Source organism: Struthio camelus, chromosome 3, assembly GCF_040807025.1.
Source record: "Struthio camelus isolate bStrCam1 chromosome 3, bStrCam1.hap1, whole genome shotgun sequence".
In the NCBI taxonomy this organism is placed as follows: Eukaryota; Metazoa; Chordata; class Aves; order Struthioniformes; family Struthionidae; genus Struthio; species Struthio camelus.
The window spans coordinates 140394499-140411663 of NC_090944.1; the positions used below are offsets into that span (position 1 = coordinate 140394499).

At 42.0% G+C, this 17165-nt stretch overlaps 1 protein-coding gene across 28 annotated transcripts in view; it reads left to right on the plus strand.

Annotated features, from left to right (window-relative positions):
- Window positions 1-17165, plus strand: part of EHBP1 (EH domain binding protein 1) — a 283064-nt gene that overhangs the window by 145762 nt on the left and 120137 nt on the right. For 15 of the 28 annotated variants that reach the window (XM_068940596.1, XM_068940595.1, XM_068940601.1 and 12 more), the window contains 3 exons: window positions 1979-2118; window positions 8640-8744; window positions 9441-9563. In XM_068940596.1, coding sequence (XP_068796697.1) covers window positions 1979-2118; window positions 8640-8744; window positions 9441-9563 — 368 coding nt within the window. The remainder of the gene's footprint in view (window positions 1-1978; window positions 2119-8639; window positions 8745-9440; window positions 9564-17165) is intronic. The other 13 variants (XM_068940605.1, XM_068940612.1, XM_068940615.1 and 10 more) reach the window with 1 other exon arrangement.

Consider the following 17165-nt stretch of genomic DNA (forward strand, 5'->3'; position numbering starts at 1 on the left):
TTTTAACAAGATAGCCTGCTTTGTGTTGCTTTTCAAAGAATTCTTTGGGTAAACAGCTCTTTCAGGATAGAATGGCAGAATTTGAGAGTATCCTTCAGCATACCTATCGTTCCTGCCATACTTAGTTTCTTAGTCTGAGTAGAAGTCGTGTCTTACTCTGACTGTAGTCTTGTGTTCTTCAGAGACAAGTAGTTGTCCTCTGCCATTATGGGCGTCTTAAAACAACAGCAGCTTAAAACTATCTACAGGTGTGAAAGCAGTGGGTGCGTACTTTTGTATGCGTATGTGTGTATCCAGCAGTACCTTTAGCAGAGTGCAAGGGAAACGCAGGAACGAGCACACCTTTTTCTGTTCCACAAAGAGCCAAAGCCAGAACGAGCACACCTTTTTCTGTTCCACAAAGAGCCAAAGCCAGTTGCAGAGTGAGAGAGGGTGGAGTGAGGTAAGATTTTTGGCTGAACATCCTGTGAAAAGGGTTCGTTTGTGCTCCGACTGCCACTCCGCCTGCTCGCTCACCTGATTCTGCCCCTCCCTTCAACAGCCTTTGGGGTGCAGAGGATACAAATTATTTTTCCAGATCGTATAACCTCTCTTACAATTTCTGTCGAATTCAGGATGTCAGATGTTGGCCCGTCCTTTCTTGTTCTTCCTATCTGTCTCTACATGTAGAGTATAAGAACGTAAGAGTGGAAGAAGAAGAAAAGGGAGATGGGAAAACTATTGCTCTAATGGGTTTTTTTGCCTCTTTTTTAAATTTCTTTTCCCTCCAAATGCTAGTTTACTTCTAGCTCTTGTTATTCTGAGTGCACTTGCAGACACTGCCCTCTGTCACAGAAGGCACTTTAGTGCCCCAGAACTGTTACGTGAACAGCATTCCACACTTTGTCATGTTACGGCACTCGTTTTGACACGACGACTCTCTTTTTGACTGCCTGTTTTGATAGCTACAAATGCATTAAAAGCATTTTCTGTTTCCCCCCCTTCTCGGATTAACCCACTGGGAACTACGTTTTGAGCTACTATATAAGAATGATGTTTTTTAAGTATTGCATTTTTAGGTATGGATTAACATGGTGCAGCAGCTGGAAATGAGAAGAGAAAGTCTTTCTCCAAAACCCTGTTAACTTTTGGGGAACCACCACCATCTGTGAACCACGAACAGTAAATAGCTGCACTATTACATCATGCTTTCTGAGGCCATAATTTGTGCAAGTTGGTCCTTTTAGGACTTTCATGTTCAAATACATGAACAAAATGCAAAGTGAGAAAACATTAGCTAGGTCAAGGGTAATTTATAGCTCTTCCAAACCATTGTAGTTTTATAAAGTGAGACTCATTTTTAATTTTTTTTTTTTGTCTTCACTGCAGCCTGTTGCCTTGCAGTACCAAAAATCATCTTATTTCTCTGTTTTAGAAATTCACAAAGAAAGATTACAACACAAAGAAGACATTAAAAAGAAACAGTACTTCTGAGATCTTTTCATTTCTAAACTTTACATGAAGAAGTGACATGCAAAATCTGAGTGCTCATTACTGCCTGCTCTTTGCCTCCAGAGCATTAGGGAGCCTTCCTAGCTATGCAGTTATTACATGTGGCGTTTGACTCTTACCTGGAGCCATGTTTTCAGCAAGCTTATGTTTGATATGAAAGATAGCAGTCATATGACAGTTACATATATATGAAAGATACAGTCACAGAAGAATTGAAAGAGATCATTGAAACGCAACGTTTTAATGCAAAGCAGCACTATTTTTACCTTTTAGGTTTTTGTGATAGAAAGCATACCATTCAGAAATTAATATACATGAGTGTTTTTATTTTGTTCTTTCACCACTTTCAAGATCAGATCCAAGATCAGAGACCTCTATGAAGAAAAGAAAGCATAAAAATACTTAAAAGATTTTTAAAAATGCAGTAGTATCAGACATGGTATTAACAGATGGATTTTTAATGCCTGATTTGAAATTTGTTATTTAGGGATGAAGACATGCAAAGCCTGGCTAGTTTAATGAGTATGAAACAAGCTGATATTGGAAATCTAGATGATTTTGAGGAAGACAATGAAGAAGATGAAGAAAACAGAGTGAATCAAGAGGAAAAGGCTGCAAAAATTACAGGTTGGTTTTGCCATGGGGGAGATGGTAGTTACCTTTGCTAATTACCAGCCATATTCAATGGATTTTATCCTTATGCTATTTTTGTGCTATGCAATTAAAAAAAAAAAAGAATAATTTGATGGAAGAGGAACCCCTAACTCAGCAAAGTTTAATTTCCATGAAGTTAAGAGGATTGATTTTTTTGGGATCCTGTTTTCAGGAGGGAATCCATTAGGCAGGTAGCCTTCTAGGGAAGGAAGGAGCCAGTGTGAGCAGAGGAGTAAAAAGACAGAGTCGATGAGCAAGAAAGCAAGAGGTGAGTTAAGCGAAAGATTAATGGGCATTTGGGAGAATAACTGAGAAATCAGTGTTGCCATCCGTGGGTGCTGAGGTTCTACTCAGTGACATGGGAATTTCAGGCAACATCCTCCTTCCTTTTGGTTGGGGGCTGTCTCATTGAAATAAAATCACAAGACCGTTAGAGGACTTTAAGTGAATTTGGTAGGTTGTGTCAAGTGAGATAAAATAACCGCATTTGAATTGTTTGCTGACAAAAAAGCTTAGTATGTTCAGGATAACTGAACTAATCAGTGTAAGTTAGATCAATAAGTGAAGATGTTAAGTTGTTCCTAGAGATCATTATTTACTACTGTTTGAAATAAATTCTGTAGGAATTCTTAGTGTAAGAGAAGAATCAGGAAAGACAAATAATCTTTTTAGTGCTGTACTTCCTGCCTGCCACGGATCTTTAAAAATGGCTATCTAAATAATGGGACATTTCGCTAAGGTGGGCAGAAGCATCCCAAGCAAAGAAATGACCTATCAAATCTATTCATGAAGGTCCTGAGGAACATTGGTTCGGTTATTTGAAACATTGCTTGCGTCGCTTCTTTTCCAGCTTTCATTGCCGCTTAAGGGTCCAGCCTGAAACAGTTATTACTTAGTTGTATTTAGTGCTGTGAAGTGGTGCCAATATATTGGTTTCCTCCATGCTTTCCATTTTCAAGCAAATGTTTTATCCTCTGACCAAATCTCCACTTAAACTGTATGTCTCTGGGACAGTGCAGATTGGAAAGTCCAGAATAAAACATTTGAGAGACAGAAGTAACATATTCTTGGTGAAGGAGTGGAAAAATACCAGGCTGGTCACCCTGATATTAGTCATTCTGCAAGCTCTTTCTCTGTTCTCCTGGAGTAACCAGAAGAATTCAGGTGCATATTCAAAACAGCAATCAAAAGCTAATATATTTGCCTAGGGCATCCTATAATCCCCGAGCAGAGAAGGGCACGTAAAGGAGAGACTTCATAAAGTCTCGATAAACTATTGTGCAGATGTATTTTATTAAGATATTCCTAGATACCACTTTGAGGACTGCTACAGAAAACCCATACGTGGTAGGACAGTAGAGAAAAACCAGTGGATCTTGCGCCTCAATTTTATTGCTTTTCCAGCGTTCAGCAGCTGAACAAGCCAACACAGATTCCTAACCAAGCAGAAAGCTGTTATAGATTCATCTTTTCTGTCCGCTGTCCTTTGTCGAAGCAGTGGACATCCCTGGAGGTAGATGGGGGATGGTGAGCTGTCCGACATGGGCCAGAAGAGCTCAGAGGCTCTTCTCTCCTCATACGCGCACGTGCTACGTGTGTCGCACTGAGTGCAACCCGAGGTCCTAGCTTGATTTTACAGGCGTTCCAACTGTTATAAAAGCCAAAATGATCTGTTCTAAACAGACATTGCAATAATCACTTGAAAGACAGAAGCAGTAAATACTTTTGAATTACGGTATCTACTCATTGTTCAGCTTGTTTTGATACTATTTTCTAATGATACAAGATAGGTTTGGTTCCCCTTTTCCCTCTCTTGTCCCCCTCCTCTCTTGTCCCCCTCCTCTCTTGTCCCCCTCCTCTCTTGTCCCCCTCCTCTCTTGTCCCCCTCCTCTCTTGTCCCCCTCCTCTCTTGTCCCCCTCCTCTCTTGTCCCCCTCCTCTCTTGTCCCCCTCCTCTCTTGTCCCCCTCCTCTCTTGTCCCCCTCCTCTCTTGTCCCCCTCCTCTCTTGTCCCCCTCCTCTCTTGTCCCCCTCCTCTCTTGTCCCCCTCCTCTCTTGTCCCCCTCCTCTCTTGTCCCCCTCCTCTCTTGTCCCCCTCCTCTCTTGTCCCCCTCCTCTCTTGTCCCCCTCCTCTCTTGTCCCCCTCCTCTCTTGTCCCCCTCCTCTCTTGTCCCCCTCCTCTCTTGTCCCCCTCCTCTCTTGTCCCCCTCCTCTCTTGTCCCCCTCCTTCTGTATCATTAAGGGAACTTGCGGGGGAAAGGTCGGCCTCAGAGATTTTTTTTTCTTCTGTTGGCTGCAACAACTAAGTTACTTCATTGGCCTCACTAACTCTTCACGAGTTAGACAACAAGTGGCATGGGAGGGATGGTGACTTGAGAATGAGCGCATGTAGTTTCCCAAGCAAATGGGAGAGCATAAAACAAGGGCAGTAGGTAAACGTGAATAAGTAAAACATAAAGGATCTGTTTCAACATCCGTTCAAGCAAATGTAATGACGTCTCTTGATTTCATTGGCAGTTGGAGTGACTCCTATAATGAATATAATGGATGATGAAAACTAATAAAACACAAGGAAAAAAAGTGCAGAACCGAGGAGAGGGGGGAACACTGTCTCTGATAGAAAGAGGCAGAAGCAAATAGGGAGAAATATAGACAGGAGGGAAGTGAACAAAACTGATGCGGTGAGGTATTGTTTTTTTAAATTTCTTTAAAAAAAAAAAATAATTGTGCTCACAGAATCCCATAAAGTTAATTGAGGAAGTTACATAACGCCTTTTGAAAGCTTGCTGCTCCCAACATTTTCTCATCTGCTACCTTGCGAGGGTGGTGGCAGACAGGCAGGCTGGAATGCTCTCACTGACTCAGAGGGCCCTGGGGCAAACCACTTACCTCTGTGCGCCTGCTTTCCCAACTGTAAAATGGGGATACTGGCTATAAGTACTTCACAGGAATGATGGGAGGATTACTCAGTTAATGTTTGTAAGCGAGCTTTGAAAAAGTAAAGTACAAGTGGTAAAGCGGTAAGGATTGTCACCTTACTTTTGGCTCAAGGTCTCATCACGGAATCTGCTTCTGTTGGGTGACTTGACGACTGAAACGTTTCCCTTCTGGAGCCATGGCTACAGAAGGTGCTGTGAGCGTTTATTGCAGACACTGCTCCTTTTGCAGTGTGCAAAAATTAATACTTTTTTTTTTTTATTTGGGCCTAAAGCGTTGTAGTTTGATAGATGAATAAATATATCTACCAGTAGGACAACAGGAGAGACCTGCTGACTAGAGCTCTAGGTGGTGCAGGTGAGTTAGGAAACCCTGCTTTGCCCTCCACACTCTTCCCTGATGTGTTGCCTAACTTGGGGTAAGGATCTGTGCCTCTCTTTCTTCAGCTCTGTGAAGTAAGTGAAGCAATACTCACCTACTTCAGAAGCGCTGTGGATACTGGAGTAGTCAACGTGGGAGCTGTTGCCATAAAACTGACCTTAAAACGAGACTGAAAGAGGTGTTCTAGTCAAAACACCATTTTCATTTAAAAACATCTTTTTCCCTCTGTCTCTGACTCTTTTCCCTTCCTCCCCAATATTTCTTGTTTACATTTTTCCAATGTAAAAGCTCCATCTCCCTCTAACTGTTCTATTCTGCATGAACACGAATATATGATGTTTCAAATTTTTGGCTTCCATGTCATTAAAACAGATGGGTTTTAACCTCCCAGAATTGTCCTGTACTTAGTTTTCAGTTGAAGGCAAGACGTTCCAACATCCTTGAGGAAATTTGGCTCATAATTCACAAATTCAGGATAGTAATACATATGGTGCTTCTCTTAATGTTTTAACTGGCACCTAGAGGCTTGTGCTGAAGTGAGCAGTGGGCCTCCACTCCCCTGGGGCGTCACGGGGACTCAGCTGTGTGCCCATGTGCTGCTGACTGCAGGCGCCTGGATTCCAGGCAGAGCCAGCTCTTTTTTGCCATTTGAAAAAACATATCCCTCATGCAAACTTATGATACCCTTGCTCTTTTTTTTTTCAGTAGCACCAAGCTGCTTAAAAAAGAGAGAAAGAGAAGAAAGGAGAAAAAAACCCAACTGATTTATACAACATACTTGTAGAACAAGCTAATATACGTTTGTAGGTAATGAGATATATAAAAGATAATATAGGGCTTAAATCTCCAACCTACCATTTCCACACTCCAAAATATGACATAAACCGTTTAATATTGAAATGAGAAACATTGTAGTGCATATGGGTGTTTAGGTTGGCAGATGGGACTGGGTGATTCAGACCACATCAAAGAACCCCTCTTTTTAAAGCTCTGAGTTTAATTTGTTATTTTCTGACAATAAAGACTGAATTGTAATTGTTTTTTTTTTTTTTTTTTTTTTTACATACTGGAATAATATATTGTAAATCTTGTCAGCATCTCACCTTGTTTTTAACTAGTAATTTGTTTGTACTACTATTTTATAAGGTTAACTCTGTTTTATTTGAGTACAGCAAGGTATTTGCCATTGCGTATCTTGAGTCTTAAAAACTCTCAAAAGACAGTATTATATTTTTCAGATCTCTTAAGGTTTATATATGATTTTATACTGAATAAGCTAAGAGTTTTTGGCAGGGGGTTGGTATTAATTTTTAGGACAAGAGTCTTGTTTGTTGGAGCTAAAAATAAGGAAGTGAGGGCAGTGAAATTAACTTTCTGTAGACAGATAAAAATTTAATCACAACTGAGTAGATGTTGCTTTAGCATCAAGAATGCTTAAGGGAAAGGGGGGGAAGAGGAATTCTGCTATGGCTGTGCCATCTTCAGAGTAGACCGTGTGCCATCATTTGACTTGGAATTTTGCAGATTGGTGTATCTTTGCAAAACAGTTCGAATTTGGGAAAGAATAATTTAACTGCAAGCCTGAACTACGTTCTGGCACTGGACTTGGTCTTTGGCTTCAACTTCTGCACGCTGTCTGCAAAGGCAGGGAGTTACGGGGTGTCAGCCAGGAAGGTGTTGTCCTGAGCAAAAGGATGAGTGTTGGGAAGTTCAGGGCAGCAACGGGCACCAGCACAGATTGGTACAGTCATGACGCTACTCAGTTTTCAGCTGATATCTTGCTCCTTGTAATTAGTTCATAGTATTAAGATTACTGTTTGAGGTTCAGTGACAAACATTGGCTTTACCGAACAAAATCTGTATGAGAAAAAGTTAAGTACAAAACAGCTTTAGCTAGTTTTAGTAACTAGCTAAAAACATTGCAAGTGTAATCTACCGCGTACACAAGAAATTAAAGGAAATCAAGCGTGATTGCTATGAAAACATACAGTGAAGGCATCTAAATGGCTTTAACTTCACTAGTGACACCAGAAGGCATCATCCGTTTATTTCTTTGGAAAAAGCCGAGAGATGAAGATGCCTGATGGGGGCATAGATATGCAGCCGAAAGGAGCCTTTCTCTTGCCAAAGGTTTCTCCTCGCGGTTTGTCAGCTGCAAGGACAGGCAGCTCTGTCCCTTGTTCACCAACACACCGCTGCCTGAGGTCTCTCGGGACTGCCTCAGGCTCAGTCCCCATTATTTCAGAAATTGTATTTGTCAGATACTGTGGGTAAGAGTACTTTAAGGGGAATCAGAGAGGAATTTGTCCCCTTGGGGCGGAGGTGACTAAGACCTAGCTGATCTTTCTTTCTTTTCTTCCAGAGTTATGGAGGTACCCTCATCTTAATTAGAATTGAGCATTAGGCTTAATATATTTTAGAAATTATTAATTCATGGCAATTTGTAACTCTCCCTTATGGACAGAAGGCGAAATAGGATCCTGGCAAACAGAGGTGTTACTGCCTTAAAATTACAGTAGCAACTTGAGCCGGTATGTTTTCCATGTGCATGCTCAGAGTACATTAGTGGTCATGTCATTTAGAACCATTATACAAATTCAGCTTGTCACAGGACAGAATTGAACGGAGACTGATCCTGAAGGTTAAGTAATCAAAATGTGCGTATGTGTGCATATATATGTATAAAATATATATAGGTATATGTATTAGTTTTCTGTAGCCTTAAGGGTATGGGAGGGATATAAGTTGTTCTGAGGCTACTTTTGTTTTGATTAACAGTGGTTTAAAATTCAGATTTTCTTCATGGTTCGGAAAACTCTTTTAATTAAATTATATCTATTATGTCTAAGTTTTGAACCAGTGTTTATACTTACCTTCATAAAACTAATTACTGCTGCTGTCACCAGGAACCCAGCAAGGTTTTTTTATGTGCGTTAACTGGGTTTATTGTCAAATTATTCCTTGAAGAATTCTACACAGATGCTTTAGTGTACTTATACAGAGTGGAGTAAGGACTCTTTCCAAATGTGTTCTTTTAATTAACAGCAAGTGTCTTCTCTTCTGCCCCCCGCCGCCCCCCCCCCCCCATTTCTCTTTATTTCTAGTAACAGCATTCTTCCCGCTTCTGTTTCATTAATGCCCTTACCTTACGTTTGTCTTGACTGGCTTCTATTTACAGAAATTGTAAACCAGTTGAATGCTCTGAGCAGCTTAGATGAAGATCAAGATGACTGCGTAAAGCAAGCAAATATGCCTTCAGCTAAATCAGCCAGTTCCTCTGAAGGTCTATGAGCTTTCCTCCTTTCTTTCTGTTTCTGATTGTCTGTATTTACTGTGACCTGTTACCTTTTGACTCCTGCTCGTATTCAGCTGTCAGCTTTATCTCTGTGCTTCCACCCAGCGTGACTCTCAGTAATTTGTAGTGCATCCAACAGGTAACAACATGATAGCGAAAGGGACTATCTCCTCTACAGCTGCATTGTCACCTGATAATGAACAAGAAAGAAAAAGAATGACAAAAAAATAAAAAACCCAGCCCTAAAACATTAGTTGTGCAGTCAGTAATGCTTGACAAAACGTCCCTTCGTTGATTTTACATGCATGTTACATCGAAAAATTAAAAATTCCTGTTGTTGGTGAAGGTGTATGTGAACAATTGAGAATAAATGTTTGTACTTAGCTTTTTAGATGCTCTGCAATATTTATTTAAGAAAGATAGCTCTAGAAGGCTTTCTTGGTAGTCTTTTCTATTACATAACATCCGATCAGGAAGTAGAAGTTTCATTCATTCCACTTTTTTTTTTCCTCCTATTTGGAAATGTTGGTGTGCTACTAAATGCATTAGTTAGTTGTACAGTTGGTGTCATACCCTGCTGCAGTTTTGGGGGGCTATTGGTATGAGGGGCTATTTTTTAAGCTTGAAATGTGTTAGGTGAACAGTTTGTATCTGTACTGAAACAATATTCCAACTTGTTTCTAGAACTTATCAATAAACTTAATTTTCTGGATGAAGAGGAGCAAGAGCTGGCCAACTCCAGTACAAATCCTTTTGATCATCCTGACACAGCGGGATTAAATCCATTTGGAGACCCTGATGTAGAAGGTAATGGATTTGCTTAATGTAATTGATTATTAATTTCAAATGCTTAATGAAGCATGAAAAAATTGTGCAGGGCTACAAATCAAAAATATTATTTTGATTAGCAGAAATTATTGCATGCAGTACTGAGGTAGCAGTATCAGCAGTCACAGTTGGCACTGGAAAATGAGTTTATTCTTTGGGTCACATCCTTATGTGTATTTGCTCTAGGGGCTACCTGCTACCATTTGAGCTAGAGACTTTTATACCTAACAGGAGTGTTAGTACTGCAGACCTCATACACTGCACATGTGGCGTAAATGGGCAATGCTAACCAAGCACCTCTGTTCCGTGTGAGTGCTGATTTAGGTCAAAACTTCCTTCCTTCGCTGCAGTTTTTGCTGCATCACAACTATTCATGGTTTAGGTTAGCACTAATCTCCATTATTATTATTTAATTGTATCTCTTTTATTCTTCCTTTTTCACTTTTATGGCTTCCTCACTTAAGCCTTCTGGCATCAGGCTTTGCACCACATGGTAGGTCTTAATCCCCTTTTCAGATGGCCATGTCTGTTCTTATTCTGTTTGGGTGAGAAATGCAACCCGTCTAACTGTTCCACCTGATGAGACTTCAGCCGTAAGACAACCAGGAGAGAGATCTCTGCTGTCCTCAGCTCCAAGTCCAGATATGCAGACTTCCATTGGCTGCCATAAAAAAAAGAAGCATGACGTTGTGAGTTTGCAGCTGCTCACAGTGCCAGTCCATAGTTAATCCTCTAGTTAGGAAGCTGTACTCAGCCTTTCCTGTTCAAAGCTCCGCGACTGTTCTCCCAACAGAAAATATCAAGGAGTGTTTGCCACCTTTGACCAAACCCCACAATCACTCTGTAAAGGCAGGAGAAAAGAACCGCACAGGCAGGAACAGCCTAGAGTACAGCCATGGCATATCTCATTTCTGATCTGTAGTTTTCTCTTCAGGTTACTCTCTCTCTGAACAAGCTGAATATTTACTTACAACATGGCTTTTCTGCCTTCTGAGTCAACAGAGGTCAATGTGGATAGTGATCTAAATGTTGTAATGCTTGGGCTCTTGTGCAGTCCCACAGCCTATATTGCTCAAACAGGGATATTAATCTTCTCTATTTGGCCACTGAAGCCATAGAAGTTTTCTGTCCCAGGCCCTGCTCCCCCTTACAAAGGTTGCCAGGTTTTTCTAGAGCTGTGGAAGTAAGTTGTTTCAGCTTTGTAGATACCAATGTTTAGGTTTTATGTTTTGGTGTCCAGATCTTTGGTTTCCTTTCCTGTCTCTTCCTCAGCTATAAATTCCCTTAGAGAGAGAATGAAGCAGAGAAGGAAGCAGAGTTAGCAGGGAAATAAAACACCTATTCACCCACCCAGTCCTCCGTGCAACACTTGCTCTTGGATACTCAGCCCATAGTCCATTTGCCTCCCTTGCAGAAAGAGCAGGTCCTGGAGAGAGCTCTCCAAGTCACCTTCTACTTAAACTGCTGACTTCCAAACACAGCTTTTCTTTCCTTTCCAGAGAGAACCTGCTCTGGTAGAAAGCAGCAGCTCTTCTGACCACAAAATATAATATGGGCACCATAGCTCCTCTCTCGTCTCGGGCCTTAGGGAGCTGTAAAATGGTTCTTTATTAGTGCTGGAGTAACTTCATGCTTCATGTCAAGCTTCAGCCTGCTTATGTTCCCAAAAGACTCCTAGTATGTGTATGGGTCACAGTTTTGCAGTCGGTTCTGGTCCCTTGATGGTGGCTTCCACCCTTTACTGCCATCTGCCGTCACAGTCATGGACACTTCTCCATTCCTCCAGGGCTGTTCTGCATACTTGGGCAGTCTCAAGGCTTAGACTGTTGGGTCCCCAAAGAAGACCCGTCTGCATGGCTGTGGGCAATAACTCTGAGTTGTTGGGGGTGCGTACCCAATATTCTTCCCACGTGTTGCTGCCATCATGCAGTTGTCAACATACAACAACTTTACAGTGATTTCCATAAACAGGGTGTCACTAGCTTCTTCCTACTGTGTCAGAAGATATTTTTTATTTGGGAGGGATGGAGCCTCTGTCAGATTCATGGCATAGCAGTTTGTCTTCCTGAAGCCCTGAGCAGTGGAAGATCTGAGGCACTTCAAGGCTATCAGACCAGGAGTGGGACATCTGGTTGTGGCATTTTTAAAGCTTTTACTTTATGATTAGTCGTTCCCCAGGGATTGCTCTAGTCACCACAGACACCTGTTGAGAAGTACTGACTCTTCCACTCCAGAGCTATCTCATCCCTAGATTTGGTGTTGGTTATGTTCATCCTCCCTTGCGTGGCCTTTTTGATGTATGCCTGCCTTCCAGTCCTCCTCCTTCACAGGAAGTTGAGAAAATACACAGTGCCAAGAGGGCTTAGATCAAGACAGTTCTGGTCCTCTGGTCAGAGATGTCTTCAGCAACAGCAGGAATCTGCTAGGTAGACCTGTGGCTAATCAGACCAATCTGTTTGCATGGGGTGCACCTAGACCTCACTGTTCATGGGAGATTTCTTCTTGTTTTAATCTCTGTTTTAAAGCTAAAGAACATTGCAGCTGTTCTTACTCTGCAGCCCTGCCCCAGAAGGCTGCCCTGTTTGTTTCCCCTTTAGCCACAGGTATATTCCCTTGTGGCTTAGCACATGTCCTCTCCTTCTACTCTAGGACCCCAGTTCTCAGTGGAACTTTTATTTGTTGCTGACATCCCTCTTTAGGAAGCTCTTTGAGTCTGTGCCCGCTTGTTTGCTTTTACATCCTTCAGTGAATGTGACCTTTTTGGTGGCCATCCCGTGAGCTTGGGAGCATGACAGAGGTTCAAGAATTTAAGGCAGACTTTCTTGTTCAGGCTGTAAGAGTCACATTACCTGTTTCACTTGTCTTGTGAACTACTTAAATGAAGAGGTTAGTCTTTTATGCGTGCAAGGTGTTTTGCCTTACCTTTTTATCTGGACAAGGCAAAACTTAAGACTTTCTGTCAGAGTTTGGAGGATCTCCATAGCATTTGTAACTTAACTTCCCCAAGACATGCAGAGCAGGCACCTGGAGCCTCCTTTCCCACCTGCTTTGCCATCAGAGGCTGCAAGGCACAGTGCACCAGTCAACTTGGAGAGAAAGGAGAGTTTCTTGCCAGTAGATGTTTGTTGGCTTGTTTCCTAGACAGATATTTCTTGTGCCTGTTCACAACCCAGCTACTTTCCCTCTACCTTTCTAATCTCATAATCACCTAACCCTGGAAATCTGGGGTGGAGAGAAAGTAAAGATGTGAGAGCTCCCACCACTCATGTGCCCGCTGTGGGTGCAGCGCATGGCAAAAGGTGGCGAGCAGGCCGTCTCTGGCAGCTGCTGGGGTTTGAAAGTCCTCAGTGTAATTTATCACACACAGTGTAGTGAATGTGCATGTGAAGATCTCGGATAATCTTCAGCTGTGGAAAAGAAACCTTTCAACCTGTCTTTTGGTCGACGTGTCAAATTGAGGCTTATTTTCTCTGTATCTCACAGGTCAGCTAGACATCAGAAATCTAATAATCTGCAAAATCAAAAATAGTCTGGTCAAATGATATATCTGTAGAGCTTTTATAGTAGGTAGTATGTAGCTGACTATACAAAGACTGTCTTTTTGATTGTCTTTTGAGCGCGTTACAACAGCACAGTAAAATCAGTTATTTTTTGTGCAAAATATTTTACATATGGTGGTCAGTTCATACAACAAACACAAACAGAAAACCACAAAACGCTGACAGCGCTTCAGATGTGCCCCAGATATTTTTTAATTAGCTAGGGAATGCTAATTTGAAGTTGCAGGTGACCATTATAAGTTTCCTGCAACACATGTGAGACAGGAGGTAATTATTTTATGCCACTGCCTCCTTCTTTCATTTAATGCAGCGTTTATTTTACCGGAGCATTTCTTTATCTTGTGCGTAGGCTTCTGAGCTCACCATAGCATGTGTTACGTGGCAAATGAAAACCGTGCTACTGTGCAGTCCCAAATTGATAGATCTAAAACCAGAAGCCTTCTTGGATAGTCACAGCACAAGAAGCCATATAAAGGAGAAGAGATTACTCAGCCCCTTGTTTTTACATTTCTTATGGAAATGTAACTGTATTGCTGGTAGGAGTGTTAATAAAAGTAAAAGAAAATTGGCACTGTTTATAACGATGCCAGTCATTATGCTTTCTAGAAGTCCTGGGAAGGGACATATTTATTCTGTGCTGTTTGTTACGCTGCTCACATCACCATCGTGTCTGTGTGTCTGCCAGTGGGGCAGTAAATGGTATAACTAAATATCTATCACATGTGGCTTGTTCTTTCATCTCTTGCCAAGGGGAAAGTTGTGCATGTAATGTTTTGGTGGGGTTTTAGTTGGTTTTAAGGGTTATGTCACAATGTGTTTATGTTACAGAAGGCAAATGGGTTGAAGGGCAGGGTGATTTTTGGAGATTTTCTGGGCGCTAGCAGGGTGATTGTGCAGATAGGTTGTGCTGGTCGGAGTGATGACTATCACAAGCTGCCTTTCTCAGCGAAGTTGGAGCAAGTCATGTTTCCAAAATTTGGCACAAGAGCAGATGGTGCTTCTGCTGTAGTAATACTTCTACCTCTTCTCTTGTCACTCCTACCCCTGTGGCTTTATTACTTAACCATACAAAATCATCGTGTGTTTGACCTGTGCAGTGCCAAATTGCAAATCAGTAGCTAATGTAATTTTTTTTTTAATCTGTGTGAAGAACTGTAATTTAAAAAAACATTAGTTCAGGTAGAGACTAGATTCCTGTGCTTTCAGTTGTGATTAATGATCTGAGGGAAGCCGAGGAAGCAGTGTTGAGTCCTCGGTGTGAAACCAACCTGAAGCAGGAATTCAGCCCTTTTTAAGCTGTTGGATGCTTAGGCCCTCCCCAAATGCAATACCCAACCTCATTAGCTCCTTTTGCAAATATGAGCATCTTTGCTACAGAGAAGGTAAAAGTGGCTGCAGCTTTAAAAGCAGTGTTGTTGAGTCACAGCCCTAGCAATTCAGTTTGTTTTAGGGAGGCTTACAAAGTGATGACCAACACTTGACATAAAAGCTAATCCTGAAGGGTGTCAGGGACCTTATGGGAGATACCCTGGTTGGGCACAGGAGAGTGAGTACAGGCTCTGCCCCTTTCCCTGGTTCTGGGGATCACCCACGTGGAGAGTGGGCCCTCTCCCTTCTGCAGGGGCCTTGAAGGAAGCAGGGAAAAAACAGACTGGCATCCCAGATGGCCACCGTGACAGCAGGAGGAGAGGACAAGGAGCGCAGTTAGGTGGGTTCTTACCACTGCCTGCAAAATCCCGGACCTGTCTGTAAAACTGTCAAAGTGGCTTAAAAATCATATTTTTAGACCTTCCTTTAATTTTAGCTTCTCTGTAAAATTAAGTGAAATCTCTAGTAATATGCTAAAGGCCCCTTAGAGCTGGCCTGCAATGCTCTGTGGGTAAGGCCAGGCCTGTAACCGCTGCTAAGCCAACGAGCCAGAGGAAGAGTTTTGTCCTAGTTAGGCTTACAGCATTTGATCCCTAGTGTTGAAATAGAAAGAATTGCGAAAACCATTTGCATTAGCCCTTAAAATTTATCAGATTTAAAGAAATATTTAACTTTCTGTTTACCGGAGACACTTAAAAGCAGATTAAAAATAAAGGCTTACAGTGTAGTTTTAAGAGACATCCTCGAATGTTTTTAATTTCAGAAATATTACTGACATTCTTAGTAGTCCTAAGTCCTCCTTTTTAAGCCTAAAGCACAGATTGGTTACTCTTTTGGATATTTTTTTGAATATTCTTTGTGAATTATCAGCAAGTTTTAGTTAGATATGATAATGTGTATTTATCAATAGATTCACGGGTAGGTGCAGTGATCCATCTTTTTGTATTCAGATGCAGAAGCAAATTTTGGCAGTTACAGGCTGTCTTAACAAAATATTTTAAAAATTGAACTAATTTTAAAATAGGAAGAGATTTTGGTTAAAATGTGTTGCCCATAAGAAGGCCAATGGGATCCTGGGGTGCATTAGGAAGAGTGTTGCCAGCAGGTGGAGGGAGGTGATCCTGCCCCTCTCCTCAGCCCTGGTGAGGCCTCACCTGGAGTACTGTGTCCAGTGCTGGGCTCCCCAGGACAAGAGAGACATGGCACTCCTGGAGAGAGTCCAGCGGAGGGCTACAAAGATGATGAGGGGACTGGAGCATCTCTCCTCTGAAGAAAGGCTGAGAGAGCTGGGCCTGTTGAGCTTGGAGAAGAGAAGACTGAGAGGCGATCTCATCAATGTGTCCAAGTATCTGAAGGGAGGGTGTCGAGAGAATGGGGCCAGCCTCTTCTCCGTGGTGCCCAGCGACAGGCAAGAGGCAACGGGCATAAACTGAACCACAGGAAGTTCCGCCTGAACGTGAGGAAAAACTTCTTTCCTGTGAGGGTGACTGAGCACTGGACCAGGTTGCCCAGAGAGGTAGCGGAGACTCCTTCGCTGAGATACTCAAAACCGGCCTGGACGCGATCCTGGGCAACGTGCTCTAGAGGCCCCTGCTTGAGCAGGGAGGTTGGACTAGATGATCTCCAGAGGTCCCTTCCAACCTCAACCGTTCTGTGATTCTGTGATAACTAACACAATTTGAATAATTCATTAGTCATCTTTCTGTGCATCATTAGGTTACCTCTGCTTCCTGCATGCAGCCCTCTTTTGAGGGCCAATCTTAAAAGCATTTCTGCGTGACCTAATTCATCAAATCATTAAATATGTGGGCAGCAAGTGAGTAGCATCCCTGATGACAGTAGGTTTCAAATCAGGTGTTTTTAGACAGCAAGGGTGGGATTTGTCTCGCCTGGTTTTAGACTTCAGCAATATAAACATATACCTGTAAGCTAATTGTCTAGAACCTCTTTATACTAGGTAGAAAGAAATGGAAGACATGTTTTAGCTGAATGGAGCTCTCTAATAGAGGTCAAAGGAGCTGGTCCTAGAAGTGCCTTTTTCTCTCCTTTGACTCTAAAGGAGTCTAGACAATTAGCTCAGCTGTAGGTACCTGCACTGAGGACATCTTGGGGCAAGCAAGGTGAAACTGCTGCTTGTTGTGGCCACCTGCATTGGAGACTACTGTGGTGCAAGTAAACCAATATACGTTTCCAATATAGGACCTCTTCTGTTTTAGCTTAAAATAAATGAAAAATTACATTTAAAGTGTTGGGTTCTGCTCTGGTGTGTTTCTTCTATAACACTGCCAAAGGCTTCTTGCTTAATTCAGTTATATTTGTGGCTTTAAGAGTTTCAGCCTTGGCTCATTTCTTCTCTCTTATCAGTTTAACTGTAAATCTTCAATATTATTTTATTGTGGCTTTCTCCGTCTTTAAATACAAGCTGGTTTTTGATTATTTAACAACATCTTTCTTATCAGGGTGCAAGCGTATGAGCAAACCACCACAGTATAAACGAGGGTGTGAACTAAGTATGCATCACCTGCTGTGCAGAAACTACCTGTGTGTATACCCTTGCTCCCAGGATAAATGCCCAGTAGCGTATCCTCCTTTTATTAAGGGATAAGCATGTTGTATTTACTATGGGGTGGGAGGAAGCACATACACCGCAGCT